The sequence below is a fragment of the Bombus fervidus genome, chromosome 8, assembly GCF_041682495.2.
Source record: "Bombus fervidus isolate BK054 chromosome 8, iyBomFerv1, whole genome shotgun sequence".
Lineage (NCBI taxonomy): Eukaryota > Metazoa > Arthropoda > Insecta > Hymenoptera > Apidae > Bombus > Bombus fervidus.
The window spans coordinates 3,497,071-3,523,967 of NC_091524.1; the positions used below are offsets into that span (position 1 = coordinate 3,497,071).

The 26,897-nt window shown below is 40.8% G+C and overlaps 1 protein-coding gene across 5 annotated transcripts in view; it reads left to right on the plus strand.

Moving 5' to 3' along the window:
• Positions 1 to 26,897, plus strand: part of Neto (Neuropilin and tolloid-like) — an 83,256-nt gene that overhangs the window by 53,115 nt on the left and 3,244 nt on the right. For 4 of the 5 annotated variants that reach the window (XM_072008090.1, XM_072008091.1, XM_072008093.1 and 1 more), the window contains exons 5-10: positions 8,934 to 9,194; positions 10,651 to 10,808; positions 11,251 to 11,500; positions 13,542 to 13,657; positions 19,610 to 19,747; positions 21,396 to 25,070. In XM_072008090.1, the coding sequence (XP_071864191.1) occupies positions 8,934 to 9,194; positions 10,651 to 10,808; positions 11,251 to 11,500; positions 13,542 to 13,657; positions 19,610 to 19,747; positions 21,396 to 22,409 (1,937 nt within the window). In that variant the 3' untranslated portion in view covers positions 22,410 to 25,070. Of the gene's footprint in view, positions 1 to 8,933; positions 9,195 to 10,650; positions 10,809 to 11,250; positions 11,501 to 13,541; positions 13,658 to 19,609; positions 19,748 to 21,395; positions 25,071 to 26,897 lie in introns of those variants that run through there. The other variant, XR_011800370.1, reaches the window with a different exon arrangement.

Below are 26,897 nucleotides of genomic sequence, written 5' to 3' on the forward strand. Positions count from 1 at the left end.
TGTCGCGACGCGCAAAGACGAACCGCTCGAAGCGAGGGCAGATCTATGTACACGTTCGAGTCCAACTGCAATTGCGAATTGATGAACGATCGAGTCCAAAGACTACTTGATTGTGTGCTCGATGTAGCACAGATAACGGGTAGTTTAGATCGGAATTGGTATTCTGTATGCATTTCCGATGCAGCTTCAGATTCGTACGAATCCTATGTTGGAAAAACACACGGACCGCAGAGACTAATGCAACCTAAATGTATGGTGCGATTACTGAAAGGGCACGATAAATCCGTCAATGTGATCAGTCCATTCCCATTTGCTTCTTTTTCGCGACGCTGTATCGATAAGTTTAATGGATTTCTGCAATTTTTCAAAAGAATTCAAAAAAGAAGGAGAAAAAATACATCTGGAGAATCTCGTTCGAATAAAATAACTGATCGAGAGCGAAACATTCGCGATGGAACATCCATCGTATGTTGTGCTTGTGCGATATTGCATTTGCCACGATAACATTTTCTCGTTCTAGAAAATCGCTCGGTCGTAAACTACGGATTTTGCTGGTTCATCGGCAAGTTCCAAGAAACACTGGAAATTAGAACAATAATCGAGTCAATGAATCGACTCCACTATATAACGCGGACACGGCTCTCGTTCGCCTTCCTTTTTAATTCTTTCTATTCTGGCTGACGCTCCTGATCGAAGAGCTCACGCAAACGGGCCAAGTAACCTTTCCAGAGAAACCGGCATCGAGAGAAGGTCCTAATTGCACGGATGAAACCTTTTTAATTGCTCGCTCGTGAACACGATAACGTGGTTACATCGGTATCATTATGAAATGTGGGACACCTTTAAGCAGTTGGAGCCACTCAGGCACGTTAATGAGATCACAGTTGGTTGGAGACTGAATAAGCATTTGCCGGATGAAACGCGATCGAACCTCTTCCGTTTTGTGGGATAACGAAGAAATGGGGCTCGAAGAACAGCAGTTCGTTAAACGGGTACGCTTGATCTCCCTCGAAGAACCGTGCGGTAACCTGACCAAACGACACAACTTCTTTTCTAATTACGAACGAATAATCAAACTCTCTCTCTTTGCGATCGTCGCCATCGCCAAATCGGTGGAATTCACCGATAATACAGCTTATAAATTATTAGCGTAATCCGTGACATAATCATCCATGCGAAGGACAATCGGTTCTAAGCTCGAGGAATATGTGACGCCGCTTATCGATCCCATTTACGGGCGTCGGTCGACTTCCAATGTCGAATAAAGAAGATCGACCTTCGAAGGTGGATAACGAGGACACCACGTTTCGCGAACGATAACCAAAGAAAGCGGAGATCAGCCGAAACGCGAAAAGTTGCGAATGACACTTGGACGAACGCGATCACGATCACGACACGAAACTCGATCATACTCCATTTTTCGCAGACATCACCTCTACTTGATACTTCGTTACCAGTTCGTTCTCCCTGTCTCGTTACCTGTAACCACCAACCAATTTACCAGCAGTGTAGGCAAGCGCAATTTAAAGCGCGTCGACGAGCGTACCACGGCTTTCTTACCTCTGCCAAGTTTCGCGTTTCACGCTACGGAACACAGACTAGCAATAAAAAGTTTCCCTCTACCGCGTGTGTAACATCGAGGTACGTTCGTTTATCTCCTTTACCACTTATATCTCACCATTATTGTCAGTTTCTACGTTGAAAGCGATCGGAATTGTACTAAATGGTGTAAATCAGAGACGCGATCGTGCTATTCGACAGCAAGGTTAATACTTTCGATGTTTGGACATCACCCGCGGGAGACATTGAAGGGTAGAAACTGGTAAAAAAAGAAAAGAAAGGAAAAAGGTAGCAACCTAGAGCCCGAGAGAAAAAGGCTTTCTAGAATCGTTGGAGATAGGAGGAAGTCGTGGCTAAGTTCCAAAGTGGACGAGCAAATCTAGTTATCAACCACTCAGGAGGTAAGGGGCCATCAAAGAACCGTTTAATGCGACCCCACGTAAATCAAGGGCGACCGCCCTTCTGCCGTCTCCGTGTTTCGTGGAACATCGAAATACTCTAAGGCCGAGAGTCTGTGCAAGGGAAGCCATTAATTGCGGTAAGACACTGCGCTTGTCCTTGAACTAAAATGGCGCTAAAGACCACCCACAATGTGCGTTCCCATCGATCAACTTTACCGAAGAAACTGCTACCGATTACACCCCAATTGCACCGTCGAAGGAACGGCCTAACTTATGTTGAGAAAGATCAATCGAGAGTAAACCAGATTGTAGGAAAGTTAGGTGATTTATCAGTGAAAAAGGAAAGAAGAGATAACACAAAATATGTTTCCACGCTAACGAAGAAGTCACAACTTCCATGGGCGATAAAATGATAAAGAACCAAGACATTTTTCCACGGACATTTTTAATCAACGGAACGGCCAGAGATTACGTGCGATTTAACGATTTCGATCGTTGAAATTACTTCGGTCCGTGTTCGAATCGGTAAATTCATTGGGGAGCAAGGACAGCGCAGTTAGCTGTGATAAAGTTGGTGCTGGTTAATTCCTTCTTGCGGCTGGCTCGTTCTCCATTGTCCTCTACAGCCGCGTTCCATGACGAGTGGCATCGTCGAACGCACCTCTAACTGCAATGAATCACTACGAAAGCGGAAATCTCGGCCGAGCGACCGTTTAAGCACGTACAACGAAGTGCATCGATGCATTCCCATCTATTCTATCCTGATGTCTATACATCAGTCTGTGACAAAACGACGTGTTCTCGGTTCGTTTCAATCGTAACGTTGAATAAGCGCAAGAAAATCGCCTTCGAAGCGCGACACAAATCGTTTTAATTCAACCTGCGCGCACCGAGCGAATCGAACGTAATGTCGTTTCATCTGTGCTTTACGATACGTTAATTTTTCTCCCGATACTCCTTGCTACAAATCAACCTTTCTTCAAACGATTGTGACAATATCTTTAGAGAGACATTGGACAAAATCCAAAGAAAAGCGCCACTCGAAAATTTCATCAAATTATACCGTTGAAGGAACTGTTTAATTCACGATTGAACATTGAGCAATACGCGCGTCCCAAAGTGTAGATAAAGAAGAGCGCTGGTATATAAAATCCCTGAGGATCTGTCTCGGCAAACTCTCCCCTTCATCGGCTCTTAACAACGTATCTCTGAAAATGGCTCGCTTTTCAGGGTGGATCATGCCCCTTCTCGGTCATCCTTGTCGGGAATGCTCGTTAAATGTTCTCACTCAACGGGATACGACTTGATGCGAATGTAAAAGAATCGGCTCGCTCTATTTCCCAAACTCGTAGCGTCCTTAAGCCGCCTAATACCGTGTAAAATATAGCTAGCCTTGCCGCGGCTCCGTGTAAAATATAGCCGTGTCTCTCCCCTTTACATTTCCCTCTAACGGCGGTTTTTCGCGGAATCCAATTCATTGGTTTCTCCTGCGTTAATGAAAACCATAAAAATGTTTCCTTCTTTTTACATCGGATGATCACTATCCAATTTTTACGATGCCTTTCCATCGACTCTTGGTTAAATATAATTTAACGAACGGTTGACATTTTACGCACAGTTAAACAAGACGGGTGATCACTTTTTCGCGACTGTTTTTCGCTCGATATTCGTCGTTATACCATAGAAATAATCCTTCGTACCAGACAGATCTATTATCGTCGACCCTTTGCCGATTTAATGGCCGTCCTCAAAGTAAATGGATATATTACACGAATCTGTGGGTGGATCTGAATAGGATATCATAAATCATCGACCATGAAAAAATGAGTTCCAGACAGGTTACAGTAGAGGTCACGAAACATTTTCGAGGGATTTAAACGTAACAGAAAGTAAACTCGAGACTGGATTCCATGGAGACCTCGTTCTCCCCTTCTTATTCCATTCCACTCGAAGGAAAAGTGAAATAAAATCGCAATAAAGTTTGCTCGTTTGCCGCGCAATGAAAGCGAAATACCGAGTGCAAATTTATTTACATCTGTCATTAGGTTGTTAGCTCAATATTCGATGAAACGTCGTTTGCACTGGCCGATATAATTCCATCGCTTCAAGAACACAGACTATTTCTATTCGCGTGGAAATGGGTGCGATAGGTCGTCAGAGAAATAATCAAGTTGAAAATTGAAAAGAAATTATCCAGCAAAGAATTGAATTGACGTTACTTTCGCGTTATAAATTCATCATTTCTCTCGAATAAAGAAGCTTTTACATCGTTTCGGCTTCAAGCATAAAGAGAGCTCTGTTTTTAGATATAAATTAATTTTATACTATTTTATTTATATTTATTTATATATAATGTGTATATATTTTTTATATTTATTTACTTTGGAAACGATGCTATAGTACACAGTGTACTTATTCGATTTAGCATAAAGTTGAAATTTGAACAAAAAATTTTCACGAAATCACAAAGTCTGAAACAGAAAACGTAATGTTCAAAATCCAACGCGTATATAAAATCGAATATCGACATTTTACTTTCGTTTTTGCAAAAGAAAAAAAAATAGTTATACTTTATGTCAATGTTTCGAATTAAAAATGTCTTGTTTGCTTTCGTTTCATAAATACCTGCACGCGTCAGAATATTTTACTACGGGTTTACCATGGGAAAAGTTTGCAAATATTAATCGGCGGTGCAGTTGCAAGAAATAAATATCCGATTTAAACAAGGAGGGAAACCACACCATTTTACCGGAGCTTCGAGAACAGACCGACTAGGTCATTCAACTCCCAGGAACCGTGCAACGCTCTTCCTTATCTTGCGAATCTCTATGGAAAATTCGATGAACTACCCGTGGAGATGCTGATCATTATTACGACCACGAATTCAGGATATTGGCTTGAGACCTTCAAAAGCCCGTTACTCTTCTTTTTTCTAGAAACTTTTGAACAATTTTCACTAAAATTACCAGAATAAAATTTATACTGTACCCTAGAAAAATCTGGTTGATGAGTAACTTTTTACATTTCCAAATGGAGGTAATTATACATTTTCGACTCTTACTATATTCTACATTATAATTCACATTAAATATAATAATATCTCTTAAAATTAGTGGTCTGAAATTACTCAAAAGACCAGTAATAAATTTTAGGTATACGAAAGCTAAGCACGTACGATTGCAATATTTTTTTGCGGTAGACACCTAAGAAAGGCTTTCTTCTTATCCTTCTCGATACCTCTCAATATCTGACATCATGGATAAAATCCACGCCCATTAGTTACGGATATATTTCTACGATCGTGCCGCAGAATGAAACTCTAATCACGTTCTCGTAGAAATCATCCTCGAGCTTTCGTTCTAAGTTCCCGGGAATACTGGTGGAAAATGTGCGAAAATTTGTACAGACTTCGTGACTCGCGGGGTTTCTTCGTACGCGAGCTACGAAAAATACGAAACGCCGGTGAAAATTCGACGGGTTTATAGGGAGGGGAACGCTAGTAGTTATGGCAGACAAGAGGTATGGAACCTGATAGTCAGAGGAAAATGGCAGCGGATTCCAAGACAGACGAGTTCGTAGGATGTCAGGCTAGAACCGTGATATACACTAATAACACGAATGGTCGAATATTTGCGTGTACCTTGGATTTCATGGCTCAGGTAAGTTCTGCGATGACGGAAGCCATTTACTCCATACGTAAACGATGTTCACGGTAGCTGAGACGTCGTGAAAGTTGGTGTTAGATATCGACGACGGCGAAAGCTTAAACTTGGAACAGATATCGCACCCTCTCGCTCGAAATTACTAGATTCGTGGTTTCGCAGTACGTTTGCCGCTCAGCGATTAGGTAGACTGGGTCGATAGAAATTCGTGGCATCCAGAATTGCGATGCGCAGTGACACCGTTACAGGTGTAACTATATACATAACGCCATGACGCTTACTTTTGAAAAGACTGAGAAATTGGAGGAAAGGAAACGCGAGAGGCGAGTTGATAAATAAATCGTGAACGTTGTACAATAGCGGAGAATTGCGAAACCCTTTGAGAATGGCCCTTAATTTCCACAATGATTACAAGCAGCAGGCGGAAGGTGACACAATCAAAAGATAATGAAGCGTGAAAATAGGAGAAGAAGACTCTTTGAATCTGTTGAAAAACTCGATCGATCGCACCGCGACTGGAATACTGGTATTTCCGTGCGAAAGCGGACAGTAGTTGGGGCGAGATTGCCACCGCTTTAGAGTTTCCTCCCCCTGCGAGAAAATAGTCGCGACGCAGACCTTTATTCCTTCCTTCTTTTCTGTCCCGCTTTTTATCGCTTCCTTCTTTCTTCGCGTCGAAGAAACGCGGTTCCATCAATGGAAGGCTCGAAGCGCCATTCAAATAAGAGCCAAGAACGGTCGTTGTTCGATGGCGAAGTCGCGACATTTTAGTGTCACGTGCGATACCGTTCTCGATTCAGTCGGAGGCATCGGAATCAATTGTCAACTGCGATTTTTACAGTAGATGTGTCATGTCGCGACGGATTTCGTGCTGTTGGTAAGTCTCACATAGAAAATATTCGTCCGTCCTTCGGACGAAAACGAGTTCGCTGTTCGCGTGGGCTGGCCGCAGATGATAGCCAGAATTTCATTCACAACGTAATATAAATACACGAATGAAAATAACAGCTTCGTCGTGAGCATGACATTCCTATGCGGTTGTATAGTGAGAAAGCCATTAATAATACTCGTTTCGAAATCGTACCTTATCCGGATCATCAATACAATTTATCGCGTACATCCCCAGAGTACGTTATTCACGGAAACCATTTGCGTACTGTTAATTGCCACGAGAATAGACGATCTATTTCTTCGAGTGGCGTTTAGCGAACGCTCAGAAATAAATACGCGGCTTTTATACCATGATTTTCAGTCAATAATTTCCTTCATATCGCGATGGATCGGGTATAAATTTTTACGCGGCGCACAAATGGCGATCCGGATGAGATATTTTATTCGCAAATATCAAGTATTTATGAGCGAACCGTAAACAACCCGCAGGTACTATCCTTTCCCTACACACGATGGAGTTTTGGTTCACCGCTTGTCCGATGTCCGCTGTGTTATATGGTACAAAGCGTTCGTCGAACCATTTGGAATTTAGAGACGATTTCATATATCCATATGCGTTCGTGCGTATCTCATTTTAGCGAAGGAATCTTTGCTAGCTTGAAATAATTATACCTAAGAGGAACCAGAGAGTTGGAAACGCGTTAATTGTTCGACAGAGCGGCAGCAATCTCTCTACGATTCAGCAAGTGAAACGAAACGTGAGAACTATACGCACACAACCTACAGCCAAATACCGCGGAATTCCCCTCGTTGCGTTGCTGGAAAGATCAAGTGAATTCTAACGATCGATTCGCGGTAAATAATTCTTGGATAATCTTGGTACGTGCGAGGAAAGTGAACTCGCGTTTGCATGCCAACGACTTCATTACAGATCGCATCAGCGATCGACTGGGATTTAGATACGAATAGCACAGTTCGATGCTAAGAAAGTGATCGAACAGCCTGATTTTGCAAATCGCACGTTCACGATGTCACCATACGCCCGAGATTCTGTCGCGCATAAAAGAACATCGATTTCGATTTATTGTGTGGAAAACGTGAGAACGATAAGTTCGCGACTCTAACGCTCACCAGATAACTTGTCAGGTATTAAAGAACATATCCGACGAAGCAGAAGTTCCTAACCTTCTTCTTGAAAACGAAAAGCTTCGTCGGCGGAATCTTATGGGCCGCTTCTTTTAACGATCAATTCTTTCCAAGAATTTATGTCGCGATAAATGAGTTGCTTTTTGCCAGTAGATAAAAAGCACATAGAAAGTACCGCGCTGTAAGTTAAACCGGGTACTTTACGGCATAAGACGAGTCAAAAAAGTTGTGCGACGAATACGAAGAATAACCTGGCCGGTTGCCAGGTCGACTTTCAACGTTAACGACGTTAGAACATTCGTCGTGTAAGCCGACCAATCGGCCAAACTCATGCATAACAATCCAAACAATGCGTGTGTGACATCGCTTCGTATTTAGGTCACGGTTTTCCGTAAATAGCAAATTAAAAATATTATCCCGAAATATTATTTACAAAATCGGTTATTATACATAATTCTGCAAACAGATTACATGGTTTTATCTTCAGATACTGCGAGCACTTCAGAAACCCTTTAAAACTGAAAACTCTACGACTTTCTGGTTAGACCCCACCTTGAGTACGCAAGCGTTATATGGTCACCATATCACACTAAATATGTTCAGTTTATTGAAAGATCACAACATAAACTCGTACGTTTTGTATCGCGTTCGCTAAACTGTCCTATTCATAGTTGTGATCATAACTACGACGCTGTACTCCACAGACCCAATACTTGAGTGAGAAAGAAGATTAGTTGACATTTTATTTCTTTCCAAAATTATAAATAACTTGTTGTTAATAGACTGTCTGTCGCTCCTTCAATTAATTAATTTTAATACACGAACACACCCTTCACGCAAAACCTCTACTTCCCCCGTTGAATTTTTTAACGATTTTACGTTTATTGATTCTATCAGAATAATATACCGAATAAATAAATCACCAGAATATGCAGCTATGCGAATATTATTGTTAATTGAACTCTTCTCCGGAGCAATTGATAAATGAAGACTATGAAATCAAACTACTCTCAGAATATACTATACTCACTTTTCTGCCTGTACTTTTATATCTGTATCTTCTTAGATTACTTCTCTTCTTTTCTTTACCCGGTTTGTAACGTTAATTAAAAATACTGATAAATCCGTACAAGAAAAATAAAATAGCTTACTTTTGTATTCTTCGATAAACAGTTTCTTTCATGATTACAAAAATCACTCAATTCGGAGAAACGTCTCTGTATTCGCTGTTTTCACGGTTTCTAACGAGAACGTTACCCTTCTCTCGTTTCAGCTAAGGAAGGCATGCTGTTGAAGCTCGACTTTCGAGACGAATTCAAACTCGAGGGGAGTGCAGACTGTCGTTACGATTTTCTCGAGGTACGTGACGGCCAGCACGGCTACTCCAATCTCCTCGGTAACTTCTGTGGCAAGAATTTCCCCCCAGAGATCACGTCGAAGACGAGATATCTCTGGCTACGATTCCACAGTGACGATAGCATCGAGGACAAGGGTTTCAAGGCCGTTTGGAGTATGATACCAAGACCAACCTATCGTAAGTCCACAGTATTTCGATCCATGTACCCGTCTGTCACGTTGTCGCAGTAGGATTTTCTTATTAGAAACGAACCTATTCCAATCAAGAGTCCGTTGAGATTATTCGCGAGATACGGAATTCGAAGTTGCAAATTATTTCGTAGCTTCTGCAAACATGGTGCACGTACATCACGTGCTGATAAGTCATGGTCTGTATATAGTAATATTTTGGATCAGGAAAATATCGATTAGTTGCTTCTCGTTGATGAATTTTATTAAAGTTCGAGCGCGCGCGTATACAGAAAGAGAGAAACTAGCGAAATATCTGTATGTCAGGATAAAAATTGTTGCCCATTCATTGAAAACAAACGCGAGTGATGACCGGCGGTTCTCAGATTAGAATACTCGGTCGGACATTAGCCTCGACGACATCGGCGAACGTTGGGATGCTTCCAATTCACCGGATTTCCCGCTCCAACTGCGACCTCTGTACAGAATTTTTTTTATCTTGACTAGTAATAAATTCTACGTCCGCGATTCATGCCGAAAAACTAGTGCTCGAAGCTGACTGAAAATAATTTCAACGTAATTTCTGTTACCGTACCGAAACACTGACAATATTTGAGTACTGCTCCAGTAATCCATAAAATGTTACAGTTGGAGCCGAGTTTCATGTTGAAAATTCCAGAATAAATTGTCCATACAAAGCAATACATCTGCTCCAATTTTGCATTTTCCTGTAGTTTTACAAATCAGTTTTACGGCAATGCTAACTCAATACTCCATAAGTACTTATACATATTACGGTCTTCCTCGCAATAACTTCGCGTTTTGCTCTGCTCGAGTAGGCCAGATTGCCAGAAATACGGCGCCGATATTCATTCGCGTCTCATACAGCTCATTATTTCCGCGCATTTGCCCTGATCCAGCGCGATGAATGCCGTTTGAGTATTTGGTTGCTCTTAATACGCTCCAAAACGCATGGCTTTCGAAACTGCCGCGAATCAGTCTTAATGAGGGACAAACATTAAAACTCTGCTACGATGATAACGTCAAATTCAAGCACCGACGGGAAAGGAAATTAATCAGATGCCAGGGGGATGAATCTTTTCGCACGTTTGATTCATTTCCTCTTGTTCATTGTGCTCCTCCGGCCGCGAATTTTATAATGCCAATTCGGCACGGGAAATCAATTATTTCTCGAACAATGGTTGGAGATTTTTTGTTGTTTCCCACGGTCCACGTTTCCCGCTCTTTTTTCCTTTTTTGTCCCTTTCTGACCCACGAACGCTGTTTGGCTCGTGGTGAATACGTTTTCTATTGGCTCTCGACATTGGCATCGAAGCTCGCGCTCGTAAATGAGCGAGTTGCATTATACGCGAGAAATGAAACGTACACGCGAATTAGTCGATGCAAATAAACACCTGGCGATGAGTCTGGGGAAAGCGTAATACTGTAATAGGTGTGATTCACAGCGGGAGTGCCACCAGAACCGGAGCCGTGTGTCAAATACGTGAATGGCGTGCAGGCAATTATTAGCAGCGATGACGTGCAGGACAAGAAGACTGTCGCTGAGAAGGAAGGCATTCCCTTGGATTGCATGTGGAACATCACCGTCAACGAAGGATGGAAGGTAATTTCGTCAATTTCGTCAATTTACGTCAACACGTTTCGCTAATATCATTTCACGAGTTTCCCTCTGTCGATAATGTCTCGATAATCCTTTAAATGAGTTCATTAAAAAGTACGCAACAACAAAAAGACAAACGTGCAATGCACCCTATATTTTGAATTGAATCGTCGAAAATACTTCATGACTTGTCCCTTTGCTATCAGACTATCTTTGATCCCTGTCTCATCATTATCTGGACGTCCATTCTTTTTAGTCAAACGAAATTTGGTCAAACGTCTGGCACGAAAATGCCGGTAATTGTGATGCCCGCTTTGCCTCATAAAATATCTGAGTAATTGGTGAAAATCCTTTGGGTTTTCTCGTTCGTCATCAGAACAGAGATAGAGGGAAAAGGAAAGGGTCCTTCACTGAGCTTTATCACAGGAACACGTACAACTTTCAGATTCAGCTGGTATTCTCGGATCCCTTCAAACTGCAACGACCAAACGAGTGCGACGCCAACTTCGTGGACATATTCAAAGAACGCACTGACATGTCCTCTAGAGAGAAGAATTTCTGCGGCAGCATCGCCGACACCGTCCTCATCGGGACCAATACCGCCTTTGTCAGGTTTTACGCGGAGCCTAAAGCACTGAACAGCAGCTTTGAGGCCGTCATGACAGCGCTCAGAGACAGAGATCCGGGAGACAAACGTGAGTTCACAAACATCCTCGATTAATTGTTCACCGTTGTCTGCGACAGCTTTTATCTCCGCGTAATATCATTCACGATATTACTTCACCGAATACAATTGCCGTTTGAGATTCGTTCGAGGAATTGCATATTCTCCCTGACAAAATACTGTCGCGCTCTTATTAAATATTCGTATCGAATAGCTAATGAAAATTTTACTTTACAAACAAATCATGATATTACGGGGCAAGTTATTAGCCAATAATGTTAATTAACATGTAGCTGGGTATGTTTACATGTGTTTACGATAACATAGTTATCATTACGTTAAAATGTAATGAACGACAACGAGTAAAGCTTTCAAGCTTTATGCACAGCATATGAAAACTGTTCATTCCGATAAGGTGTATAAATATTTATTCGCTTGATAAAATCATTAATTAAATAGCGTGTCACGAATACCAGGAAATTACAGAAATTTCTCATATGTCGCGAACGATCTGTTAAGAGACAAAAGGAGATAACGCAATTACATTTTATAACGACTTGTTGTATGATAATAGAACACACGTTAGTAACTGGTGTCTCACGGATCGTCATGAAACAGGAAGTCTAATTTCAATTATAACGCACGCCGTGCGAATATCGCGAAGATCTTTATTCACGGCACGCAAGTAATTTGGTGTTAAGTTTCATTAAATTTAACGCCGGGAACGCATTCGTGCTTGGAAATAGACAGATACTGGTCTAATGGAAATTTATGAATTAACGTCGCCTCGCCTGCGTTTTATGACGAACATACGAACAATGAAAAATACTAGGAAGAAACGAAAGAACAATTAGATGATTGCTCGACTAATCATCTATAAAATGAAAGGTTATAATTTCTCTGTTTGTCAACGATCATAAATTGGTAGACATTAACAATACGGACATTCCATTAACCGAAGTGACATGTTACCGATAGTTTACGTAACACGTTGATTATGGAAGAGGACTCGTTAATAATAGACGAAACATCGATAATACAGTAAAAAGTAGCAAATTGGGAGACGAAAATATCAATCTTAGTCGACCGAAGTCGCGATTTGATTCTGATGAAGTCAACAAGAACGATGAAAAATTTCTTAGGTTCGACCTACTCTTTCCAACTGGTCAGACGTGTTCCTCTTGCTGCATGCTTCGAATAATTCTTTTACTACGGAGAACAAAATATTAAATTTTCCGCGGAGCTTGAATCGTGGAACTATACGAAATATAGTTAAAATTCCATAGAACGATAGATATACTCGTTCGCGACACGGAAAAAGTGGAATCATGGACACAATGCCTTTGCTTCTATTACTCGTACGATATTTCACAGTCAAAAGAAAAAGACTGCGTGCCGGAAGTCTTCTTTTTTTAAGCGGTGGGCTGGTTCGATTTCAAGCCCAATCAAATACCCAGAGCTGACGATTACAATATCGATACTGATATCGATAAAAATATATAATCGTCTTAACCAGTTCATATCACAGAGAATAATCGCTCGCGGACGGATCCCAGTTCTAAATTAATGGTGGTAGACTTGGCTGAATGGCAAATGGAGTAAGCCGCTGCGGTGCAGATACACGTATGAAATTTCCCGTTCTATCTCGGCACGAGAAGAATTTCAGCCTCTCTACACCTGCCACCCTTGCAGAACTAATATCTTACGAGCGACTTGCCCGCGGACTCGGGCAAAATTCACTTATTTCCCTATCTCTCGTACGATAAGATTTCAAATGAAAATTTTCTTGTACGGCTCTTCGTTCGCAGTATAAACGCGAGATTATAAGAACAATAGATTAACAAGTCCTCGACGTTGATACTTAAAAATTTGATACTGCTTTCCTTCGCATTTTTCTTTTCCCTATCTAACAAAGTCACTCTCGTGTTCGTGCTGCTTTAATATCGCGGAAGAGTTAGTAGTAAAATCAAGCAATTACCTTTCTAATTTTACATTGAACGCGACTGTTCTATGAGAAGTTTAAATCTAATCAGAATATATAACAATGTTATGTTCTCGTTAATTTGTTGCAGCTTGCCTCGATAATGAGTTTTATTGCGAGGATGCAACATGCATCGCCGCTGAATTGCAGTGCAACGGGAGAATCAATTGTCGTTTCCGATGGGACGAAGAAGATCAATCTTGCAACGTGAGTGAGCGAAATTTATATTCGGGAGGACAAATTCTATGCTAATCCTTTTGAAGCCCTTAAATATTTCCTGATAGCCAAATCTGGATCATTTCTTCGTACTCCTTGTTCTGAGTTATCCTTTCTGCCTCGCCTCCTGGTACTCTTTGTCTTCTCAAAACGGCATCGATTATGCAAGCACAGTCAACGCTTTCCGCGTTATCAGCTAGCGAACAAGCATCGTGGAAAAGTTGACTGCAGTTTTGTTTTATGTATGTCAACGTAAAATAGGGAACTTCAAAGATCCCGAGCAACTTTAGGGAACCATAGCGAAAGGACGGTAAAATGGGACTTTAATAAGATCTCTTCGTCGTTATAACTGTTGTGACTAGCAGACCCATTCGGAAGCATTTCTATTGTGTCGCTGTAAGCCAGACTACTTCAACGAGGGCTCGCAGTACTCGAGCGCTGTCACGAGGAAAATTCTTCGGCCTTACGTACAATATAAAGCGCTATTAAAACAAACGGATAATTATCGTAATCTATAAGCAACGTAATACGGTTTAGAGAGATTTGGAGATGATCGTTGCAAGGATGACCGCATTATCCGGTTCCCTATAGATATATAATATACGGTGCCGCAAGAATGGCACGTCGTCTAGATATAATCGCTTTTCTCTCTTTTGCTCTGCTTCCGTTTGTTCCAAGAGGTTGATTACATTATTCGACGAAAGTTCAGTACTTCTGTTTAAATACCCTACCTCACACGTATTCAGTGCGTACGTCAATACCTCACACACGCTAGGAAGTAAGGCCATCGTATCCTCGTTAAAAGCCTATAAAGTGAAACGTTGGCCATTTCGTGATTAACATAAAAATAGCAATAAGGAATCGTAAGTAATTAAACGGAGTTATGGAAATTTCCACGTGTTGATTAGTATTTCGGAAACTATCGATTAAGCCAGTCGGAACAGTGTAATAAACTCCAGGAATCCGGTATATACGACTCCAACAAAGACCTAATATCTTTTGGTCTTTCCATTTCCCACCTCTCTGTCCGGGCTCTCGCCGGTTAATTAATTTATTCAAAGCTGCATTTGCCAGGCTGAGACAATCGTTTCGTTTTCCTGACCTTCGACTCGCGTCCACTACTGAGGCCGTGATTTCACTATGCTCCAATGCTGTGTATCGTTGGTCTTTTTCAAGGGAGATCGCTTGCGATTTCGGGGCGGAGATTGCATGCACTTTTGACAAATTACCCGAACATGCTACCTTTGAAACGATGCCACGATCCCATCGATGAATCGATGGATATTAATCTAACAGCAAATAATGGCAGCGATATGCTATCATTCGATCGCATGCTTGTTTCTACGTGAGTGTCTCTGTTTGACGTTATTCGGCAAACTAGGATCGATGTGCTACGAGTGCACCCTTAATCGGTACGTAAGAGACATCGATTCGTTCTTGTTTCGAATGTGCTAGCACATTGTCTCATGAATCATGACGCCTCCCGATCGTTGCTGTCCGATAATCTGATTAACGTTCCAATTCGTATTTCCATAAGAAACGGGAACGATCGCTTCCAACGAACAACGTTCATCCAATAAACCTCGGATTTTATGTCTTCTTAGGATAGTAGAAGAAACACAATCGTCGATCGAATAGCTCGTTAAGATCAAATCGGAAAAACAGAGTAGTTGGACGATCCCCTTAAACGAAACCCTTCTTTTCCTTCAAGTGAAAAGTTAAGATTAAAAGGAGTAGCCGCAAATAGAGTCCTGATCCGACAGGTTCTCCGACAGGTAAGGCAAAAAGGAAGCTCCCACTTAAGCCGCAAAAACGTGACTCCCTTTGAGGTCACTTGTTCCGTAATATTCATCCGTAAGGTCGTGAACTTCTTGTCCCTGGGCGGCGAGCCACGCTAAAAAGGTTATCCCATTGAAAGATGGTCGTTCTTGGATTCCTTTGTACTCGTGCGATTTATTGGGAACGCGGTGCACACAAAGCTTTTCCTCCTGTTTCACTGTAGCGCACGAACAACGTCCCGGGAATCCATTTCTATTTTCCCGGAAACTTGACGAGCGTGAAAAGCCACGATATAAACAACTCTCGCTCTCCCAGATCTGTGAAACACACTGCCTCCATTCTGCTACCCATTTTTTAGATGGTATGTGGCTCGCATCCGCGATGCAAATGTTTTTAATGCAACGGCCGTTTTTGACGTACCTTTTCTCTTACTCGTTCACTACCACCATCGCCCAAACGCATTTAACGATTTTCAAAACACTGGCAACAACCAGCTATCGAATAACCACACCGTTTGTTCTACTATTTCTCATTCCGTACTGGCAAGATTGCCACAATAGGAGAAAGCACATTGAATTCTCGGATCACTGAATGCGGTGTATCGTATCGCGCAAGGACCTCTCTATATCGTATCGATAACTCTATCAAGTTTCTAGCGTGTACGTTCTACATGAATTCATCTGGGCTGTTGTATGAAATCGACTTTACGGCCGCGTCCTTTCCAATGTTCCTTCGGCTTCGTATTCCGGCCACCTGACAGGAAGCCAGACCGTGACGGAGCAATGTAAAAAATGATCCCAATTCCGTTTCTCTTCCGAGCAGTTTGTTTAATGTTTTCTGACGGTATACAGAGAATTACACGAACGACCGAGGTATTTTTTACTAGGGTTACTCAAACAGCAGAAACTCAGAGACAGATGGCCAGCTATAATATTTTTCAGACCCGTGTAAAAGGATATCGAAATTGCGCTTGGACATGACACGAAGGTGCACGATAAATGTAGAAAATTAAACCCGGACCTTTAGGAAGGTACGAAAGGGATCGTCCGTAATTCCGTAATTACCGGCAAATTATTTAAAGAGTCTAGTGCCCGACTCAAGTACAGAATCAATAAAAGTATTATTATCGGCCTATGCGAACTAGTTTGAACCAATAAGATTGTTGTTCACTATTTCCCTTATTTCTGTCTCGGGGCCTTCTACTATCTGTCCCTTTTACTATACCTAGCCGTGTCTCATGACTGCAATAAAGCACAGCAAGATTGTACGCCGCGATAGTAGACCCGTTCGCATGGGAAAACAGCCACGAAATTGACGGCACGAATAGAATACACAACGAAATCGTGGCGAATACATGGTAACCATGCTATCCAATTTTATTTCCCTCTAATGGAAAGTGCATCCCTACACCACTTACCTCGTTTAGCGCTTGCTGGTAAATACTAATGGGAAGCAGACTGTATGAAAAAAAAGAGATACCATAGGGAAACTGTCGAAACGTCCGATGCGATGTTTCCTTGAACGTTATTAAACTATGCATACGATTACATAAACCTAAAAGTTTCGAACAACAATGAAATTATGCATCATCGTCCCAAGCTAAGAAGAATAGTTCGACGATAGATATTGGAATCTCGATTAACTTCCATTCAAGTATCAATCTTCATGATTCGATCGTGCGATTCAACTGAAATAAGTCGTATTTGATTCTTCCTCGATCGAACAGATCGTGCTTTCATTTATATCCATCGCCGCTCTTCTTCTAAAGATATTGATTTCACAGTGACACCGGGTGTCGAGATATTCTACAATAATTACCGCCGCAAGAATGTTCTTTAATTATTATTCCTTCCCGTGATGCCAACCCTAGCCTTGCGGTAACATAACACGGTAATCGAGAACATAACAGAATCCTTAACATATATTCGTTACTTCCTCGCTAATGAGAAGTTCTTCAGTGTTTTTTACCTCGCGACTAATTATTTCTTTCCTCGAGCGAAAAAAGCGGATCCTCACCGGACTATCATTAATTTCAACGCGGCAAGGCGTGAATCTGACTTCACACTGATCCGGGTCAAGGAATAGATGAACCTGTGCATAACTTCGCGGGGATTCTCAGTTGTCATTAAGAAAAATTCAGTAGGATAAAGTTGCGATCGGCCAGATCCTTCTTTGTCAACGAGGACGCGCTCGTACATTGCCGAGTATTAATTACTTAACTAATAGAAATAATCTCGCGCGTGTCACAGAGGAAGATTTTTAGATTTTATAAGATTATCCGATAATGATATAGAAGATCACCAGTGTTGATCAAGTTTGCAAACAACATTTTTTGTACAAAAGGCAAATACTTTCCACCATGTGAACGCAGAGAAAGATGAAATTCGGTTATGCGAGTACCGCTTGAATAATTAGAAACGAAAAAGATCCAAGTAAACAGCAAAACCGTCTTATAGTGAAGAAAAGTTTCGAGACAAGCGAAGAGCCTAAGTCAAAGCGAAATAACCGCGATAGGGAGAAAATAAAAGTTTCAATAAATCAATGATCTTAATATCGTTATTTTGACTATTGAAGAAAACAAGAGTAGAAGAAGAAAACAGCGTGAATGGCAAAAAATGTTGCCTACGCAAAAATCTTCATTATACTTGATATGACGTCCAGTAGCGTAAAGCCGAATAAATATCAATACGATCGAAAATATTGGAGTTTAGCTTGCAGGCCGGGATAAATCCCTGTTCGATAGAGGAGGAAAGCATCAAAAGTATCTCTCGTCGCGAATGCAGTAGCCGTTCGAAATGTATTTTTGCACAGACTTTTGCAAACACGTAAACCGTCCGTTGGAGTGTACTCGGCCATATAAGCATAACAATAAACCTCTCGGGCTTACGGAAGCAGAAAGAGGCATTTTCAACCCCTCAACTAGAATTTCTCGTTCTCCCTTGGCCATCTCTTCTTTTCTCCCTCCACTTGGGTGCACTAACATTGGTTCCAGCTTTCTCCGAGGAATGTTAGAGAATCTAATGCTCAGAAATCTCATTCGGTAGACATTCAGAAATGCTCCACGGGCATCTCACGTGAAAAACAGGAGCACGATAACTCCGTCTATTTTGTTAATGGCGCCGGCTTTTCAGAAAATGTGATCATTATGAGCGTTGTTCTTATTATTCTTATCTCGGCCGCGTATGCTCGCGCTTTAGCGATCCACTTGGACGTGAAAAAAATCAGGGCGCATTACCAACGAAAACAAGATCATCACACCATCCTTTCAACTCGAGAATAACGGAACTGCGTTAATTCTAATCTAAGCTATTTTTATACGTATCAAGCACACTTCATCCTTTATTATACCACTTGCACTCCGATTCTACCCTTGTAATCGTAAAACTGTAGTGGTCATTTTTATATGCGTTCGTGGAAGTTCTTGGCCAAACGAGAGGATTTCAAAATTAAGCCTCTGGCGAAATATGTTCGCCGTATCGGCTAAATTCCCACCATTTATAACTTCGCATGACACACAGATACAGCGATAGAGATAAGACGAAAACGAGAAGAAAATGAAAATCGTAGTGTTTGGCGCTGTAGAGCGATATAGGACCTGTATTTTCACGAGCCCGCAATGAAAGGATCCTATTCTCGAATTTTTATTTGTACACATACGAGAAGATGTGTCACGTCATTCGACATTTTGACTACCTAATAGCGTGACTTCGCTGATGGCAAAACAAGATATAGAAACGGTAAGAAAAGAATAAAACTTGGTTTGTTATGTTACACGTAATATCCTGCATTGCATTACGGTAACTACTTTTCAATATGTATGTATTTAGTAATTAAGCGACAAAATGCGCATGCACCTATGAAATATCTGTGTACTCGAGCAGATAATTGGTCAGATACGATATTTAATTTCATGTTAACAATTTTTTTCATGAAATCTTTTCGAAATTAATTATTGTATCATATCAAAAATATAGTACATAGTATGCTTCTGATGAAATTCCAAATTTTGTTGAAAATCATAACCATTAATATCAATCGTAACTTTCTAATGTAAGTGAATTTTAAATTATTCAATGTAAACTAATTCGTATTACTTGAAGTGTCGTGGGTTCCAAATTGTTTGCGATCCATCAAGAACTTCCCTACCTTATTTTTGCTTTACAGAAGAAGAAATCTCGATTGATCGACTCCCAGCACATCGTTATAATCCTCATCGTTTTCTCGCTGATTATGTTTGGCATGAGTTTCGCCTTCGTTTTCAACTGCGTGAGGAAACTGGTCCGGGATCATCGAATCATTCGGGTAAGTGACATTATTTTTGTCGTACATCTCTGTAACCATGCCAATCTGTTAGAAAATAATTAAGGATATAAATATCTTTACTGATGTAAGGCAGTTTGGCATGGAATTTTTCCAGCACGATCTTAATGCTTGTACGTTTGAATTGCTCGCTATTTATATTTCGATCACGATCATGATACATATTCAAGCTGTTCGTGTCCTATGTCAAAATCCTCTCAGCGTTAGCTTCGACAACCGATTATACTTAAAATCGTTATTTCTATCCAAAGCACGTGACACGTTTGCCAATCTTCGAAGATGTATTATATTTTAAAGGCCGTATACAATATGGCCGTGGACAACACAAGATGTACGTATCGACAAATCACGAAAGACTGGAGGTTCTTTGTGCATTATACACGATTCGCCTTGTTACACGTTCCTAGAATTTCAATTACATTTCGAACACAGCAGGATTTCGATTCGGTTCACGACCTGAACTTGTCACGTACGATCACACGTGTCTAACATTCACGCAACTCGGAAAAGATTGATGCGGCACAATACGAAATGAGTCCATAGTTCGTTTCACCCATTCACGAAGAATGAAAAACTGGGGTGTGAAAGGCCGAATTACAAATGCAGGGGAACAACACATTAATGAGAAAATGAAAATTAATTCTGAACGAACGATCAACTTGAAAATACGGTAATTGTTTATGTATAATTGTCAGGGTTCCGTAAAACTATAGTCATTAGTGATACAACTCTGCATAATTATAATCATCGAATATTTTGCAGTCGACCTTTTCATTTATTTCACCGAATAAACTAAATACATACATCCAAATTTTCAAATATTAAAATTTTTTAATATCAAAATCACCAGATATTTAAATTTTAAAACGTTCACATTTACAAATATTCCAACTTTTTAATATTTTAAGTTTCAGTTTGAGATTTATTCAATTCTCGAACCGTGATAGAGCGAAACGATGTTGTTCGAATACGGTATTGTATGGAGAATTCGCCAATTCTCGAACTACGTTAGATCGAATCTGCGTTATAAGAGTACCGTGTTATACGGGAGATACTTGCATTGCTTATATTCGTGGTAAACCGATACCATTGATCGGTCGTTTCACTGTCATGGAAAGTACGTTATTTGTAATATTAATCCAACATATGAGTTACCGAGACAGTGACTCTTCATTTTATTAAAACAAAAAAAAAAACAAAAAAATGGATGAAAAGCCATTGAATAATTAAAATCAACGGCCATCTCTTGTAATTTTAATCCGGCGAATCAAAAGTGGCATACGGTATCACGCTATAATATTCATTCAAAGCTAACAACTGATGTGTCATTTACAAAGCTTCTTGAAATTGAAACCTAGAATAATATAAACGACATTGTGTGAGAATGTGATATTGAGAGGTATCAAATGGATAATGTTTCGTATTGTCAATTTTAATATAGTGTATCATAATATACATATGTTAATCTCCTGTTATTCATCAAATAAACAATGGTTATGTTGCAACTAACGTGTGCAATAGTACAAATACCATTAACAAAGAGTAGTCACTAGAAACTTTTGACCAGCATACGCTATTTACGCTGCGATATTTAACCGACTAATTGGAAGAATTCGTTTGTCTTGTCCAGGAACACATTAGACAATCCAGAGAAAATCGATTAGACGAACTCGGACGAAAGACAACACCCTGTCCAATCTCGTCTTCCAGAACAGACATCAGGGACCGAGGAAGCGACTCGCCGAGCCTGGAAGTGATTCCCAGCAAAGAACTTTTACAGCCCACTACGCTAATACCACAGGATTACACGAAAGATCTCGTATTGGAGATGGCTTACAATACGAGGGACATGAATGACATCCATCAAAGTAACAATGTTAGTAATGCAACACAGGAACGTCTACAGGAAAACAGCGAGGAACCAGAAATGCGCGACAATTCTTGTCAAACACGAGAAAGCCTTTTCGAGCCTCGAATCTCGGACAATATAATACCCGTGGGTTTCACGACATTCGGCGTTCGTGGCCCGGGCTCTCAAAACGGGACCAATCATCTTCATCATCACCGTCATCATCACCTCCACCATCATCAAAGTCCGACACAGTCGCGCCAAAGTGGTCAGTCTTCTCAGCACAGTATGCAGCAGTCTTCCGAGCACAGTTCTCAACAACCAGGCACTCAATGCTCTGGTTGTAGTCCAGCATCAAGAGGTCGGGACGGCAGTATGGGTATTTGTCCAAAACACAACCCAATCCCAGCTCCTCCCGGCTGGTCAACTCACGAATCTAGTTATCCGTTACCTCTGCATCAAGGCTCTCCTTACCCGGAACATCCGGATTACCCGTCGTATCAAAGGTTTCAAAGCCCGAAGCCAAGCAGAGAAAACAGTGTCTATCGCCAATCGCCGAAATTATTGAGGCAAGGAACGACTGGTTCCGGAGAGAGATACGGCAGTTCTGTCTATGGATCTGGACACGGATCTAGTAATACATCGAGCACCCAACACTCCGGCACGCCCAAGCGTTCACAACAAACAACATCTGATGCTAGGTACAGAGCAGAGGCGGTGATAGAAGTAGATCAGAGGCGACCTTTCAGTATAGAGAGCACAAAGAGCGCACCGGACGTGATCGCAACGCACTGACGCCGGGGTCCTGGGGATTGGGAGCCGTACAAGAGACGCCATCCCCGTCAAACAGTCGCTGATCTTCAGTTGCCTAGTCGGAACGATGGTAACAAAGTCACCGTAGCCACGCAGAGCTCCTTGGACGACGATGCTTCGACAAGTTCAACGATAGAGGCGAATTCGTCCTCCTGATCCACGCATACCGGCGCGATCGATCGACTTGATCAATTAGACCGTGCAATTTCGGACGACTCTAACTTATCCCTGGACAAGACTACGCAGGATGTCCTACGAAATGCCGAAACTTCGAGATCTCTTAGTACGGGAAAGCAGAACGACGTTCCGTTTTCAAGATCGGTGGAAATCGACAAAATAAAAGAACCAGAAACTCGTCTGGGCAATATCAGTGAAATCGACGGAATAGATCTAAACGATGCCTCCGTTTCGGAGTCTATAGAGACAAATACGAGAACATTGCACGGTGATGTTGCGATCCTGCAGTCGACTGGACGCGACGAGATGCAGTCAATGGATGGTGTTCCGGTTTCGAAAGTATCGTCAGCCAGGCTGGCTTTAAAACTGAACGATCTCCCGATCCTGAGACCCCCCGAGGCCTTCAGAGCTCCCATTTTCCGTTGCAAAACACCGACCCTAGCGTGGCAACACTGCGGTTGTCCATCGCATTCCCATTTACCGCCGCGAAGATCCTCGGTCATCTGGAGTGCCTTGAAACACTACAGTCAGGAGCCCTTCTATCGAACCTGGCCTAACAGAACTAGCAGAAGGTTCGTTCGACCATCGAGGAGGACCGTGGGCACCCAGAGTTCATTGGATGGCTCGCGATCGTCTCTTAGCGCTCTCCGTTGTGTCGTCAGATCGATCGATATGACCGAAAGGTCGATGGATCTGGAGATCGGAGCTACAATACCATTCTAGGGTTTACTTTTAATTCGGGAGGAGTTATCTTCCGTGTGTTGTATCGATTGGATCACGGACCAAAGATTTTTGTAAGCGAGAAAATGGTCCACGCTATATTATTGTTAATAATACGATACGAGTTTAAAATTGTTTTCTGTTATCGCTTAAATCGGATCAATCAATCGATGTTCGATAAAAGAACGCTGTTTAGTGATCGCATTGTGTTGATCGCAAATTCTCGTTAACGTTACACGGTCTTCACTGTTGCTATATTGATACGTTCCTTTCGTCGTAAATAATATTATATCGCGTTGAAATCAAAACACATTAACGAAGTATATGCATTATGTTTTTCGAGGGCATACGTCTCTCATCATATCGTATATTTGTGGTATATTAATGTTAATTGAAGCGAAAAACTTACTATACTTCCGATCGTTTCCACTGCATTCTCCTTCATTGCATTGCGCCATAGGAAGAACCAAGCGAAGGACACGTTGCGGGCTACAAATAATTTGTGATTCGAAACTCGTATTTGTCGAGTAAATACGATGTTTTTTTCGCGAAGAAAATCGTGCCACACAGAATGCAAACATATCGAGACCGAGACACATTTCGTAATGGCGATATAACATCTATGATACTGATACGCATATTACTATAATTTTAATCGAACAACTTCAAAGTGATCACATAGTGTTTACACAGTTCAATAAAAATCAAAGTGAAGTGGTTAGAAAACCCGTTAAGGGGAGACCCAACATATTACGAGATGATTACGGGAAGTTACCTCGGCCAACGAGTAAGTAGATTTGTAATTAAAATATGTCAAGTCGCGCCTAATGAACGACGATATTCAAGTCGAACGTAGCCTAACCCTTTTTTACACGCGGTATAGATTTCGCGATTCGAATATCTAAGCGTACGGTTATGATACTACGATAGGCAAACTATTTTTCCACGGTGTTTCCACTAATAATCGAGCATCGAGCATGTTTTACGCGCACTCGATCGGAAAAAGAGAATCGAAAGAATGCATTTATGAATCGATAACGTGTTCCATTTCGAATATATCCAATTCGAATCGTCGATAGTTATCGATCATTCTGATCGATCGTCACGTTTGTAACGTACATACATATAAATTCGTCTCGATGAGTGAGTGAGAACGTTTGTTTGCCAATTTTTCTGTAAAGTTTCTGTAAACTTCCCTAGAATCGTGTTATAGGGAATTTTGCTTTGTACAATAACATATTTGACATTTTCAGAAAATGCGATCGTGTACGCACGCATTTTATTGGTAATTGATTCGTTTCTTTCCGTTGTATACTATTTGTTCGATCGTTTGAATGAGACAGGAATACATACAAGATTTCGTGAACAGTTGAAATTTCAAGGCCAGTGTGCGTCAATCATCTAGCAACCAGGTAAATGATTAAATTAGTCAATTAAATGTTAAACGATCGTGCGAGGAAAAAGAAAGAGTAGTAGCGAAACAAAAAATGGAAGGAAAAGTGTGAACAACATGCGTGTTAACCGTAAGCATTGTAAGCAGATACGTTGTAAAACTGTCAGGAACCTAACCTAACTTATTATTAGTAATCAAACAATTCTCGCTTCTGTACAGATTACGTATTGCCCGTTATCATTTAGGACAGAATGTACAGAGTGTACACATTTGTATATAAATGACACACGAAATGTCTGTTCAAATGATACGTCAGACAGATAATAAATATAGTACTTTTAAAATGGCCCAGACTTTCGACCTAATCGTATGCGCTTCCTTATAAATTCTTTTTGAACCAATTGCTTTCCTTTCCATTTGTTCTCCTCAATGTAATTTTCGTTTAAGGAATTCTGGGAATTTAACGAAGGTAAGTCAACATTCTATCTAATAATAAATTCTCTAAGCACTGCTTGACTATTTTGCTTCTTTAATTAATCTTACAGCACTCGCCTATTCGCATCAAATTTAACGTTTTAATAGGTTTTTTCTTAAGTAGTGTAAAGTTTAACAAAAGCGTTCGCTCTCCGGTTTGCTCGTTTGGCGTTATTAACTTTCTCGTAGCCCGAGGCATTTCGGTCCTTAAACACTTCCTTCCATATACATAGCTCTTAATTAGCTTCAAATGATTTGCAGATCGCATCTCAAGATTTACGTGCCGCGATAATTAGTTAGCTCTCCTTTTACATATTACATTGGTGTCCCATATCGTCTTGATATACTTAGAAATACATCCCGTGGTTAAATTAAACAAATTCCTCGGTCGGAATTATCATAACGAATTGAATTTACTTTGCATAAAGGGATAATAGACAGGGAAAGAGTTAATATCCGCGTGGACTTTCCGCGTACTGCTAAAAAGTATCGTGTTAAACGGCGAGAGGACCTTGACTTTTGCTCATTTAGTGGAAACCCAGGCGTTTGACGAGGGTAGTTAAAAAAAGAAAAACGCGAATAATGAAGACAGATGAGTTAAATCGCGACAAAATGTGACTCTGCCGCTGTTGGTACGTTGCATCCTGGCATACATATTCATATAATATGTATACACGCGCGATGTGCTATGTACTACATCTATGTATAATAATCTATATGGTCATACGTAGTACTATACTCAGTCACCTTTATCTCTTCCGCATAATTTGTAATTTATGTACGCTCTCGGGTTGCCGTAGTTCCGTCGATCTCCGCGATCACGCGATGACAATGATGCGTTGTATTTCACAGTGATTCTTCTGTCACTTTACCCAACGATATTTCAAAGAAATTTACAGCACAGATTCGTGCCACGGAACTCTAGTGAAAAGGTTAATGCACGAAACGATGCAACGTTGATTTCCCTTACATCATAATTTTTTATCAATCTTTGTTGTGGAGATTTCTTGCTTTTTATCTAAGTTATATTCTCGCGTTCAGTGATAAAAACGAACAATTTTCTACCGATAGTATGACTATCGTTTGCTGCATTTTGAATTTTCCGGTTTTAAACAATTAATCGAAAGTGGAATTATTACTGCTTCACGCGCCACTGCTCGTGGAAGTACGCGCAAGTTGACGAGAAGACAAAAAGTCCAGGAATAAGTGTACCGAAAGAAAGAAACAACCGTATGCCGAACTTACGTATGAAATTTGTTTAATTTAATTAAAATGCAAACTTAACATTGAAAATTATAAAAAGTAGAAATTTAAGTAAAGTTGAAAACTTAAGTTTTAGACGTGTCTCTGTCTTTTTAGTTAAATTTTAGTTAGATCAATATCTGAGGGAAGTAGCAAATAGAAATTCATGACGCAGCATTATCATATTCTCTTTTGAATAGTTTTATATTTAATTTGAGCGTACGATATGAGCTACCTATCTCACACCACTGTCATGATGCAGTTGTGAATTTTCGAATTCATAATATATTCTCTGATCTCAATTTCCAGATTCATTTAATTTACGTCTTTACCAATTATGCGATAATCCTTTTATTATGTGCTCTTATACTGTCTCTTCAACTCTGTTACTTTGTACACTACAATAACCAATTTACACCGTGTTTATATTACACTTGTATAACAGAATTTAGTATTCATACAGC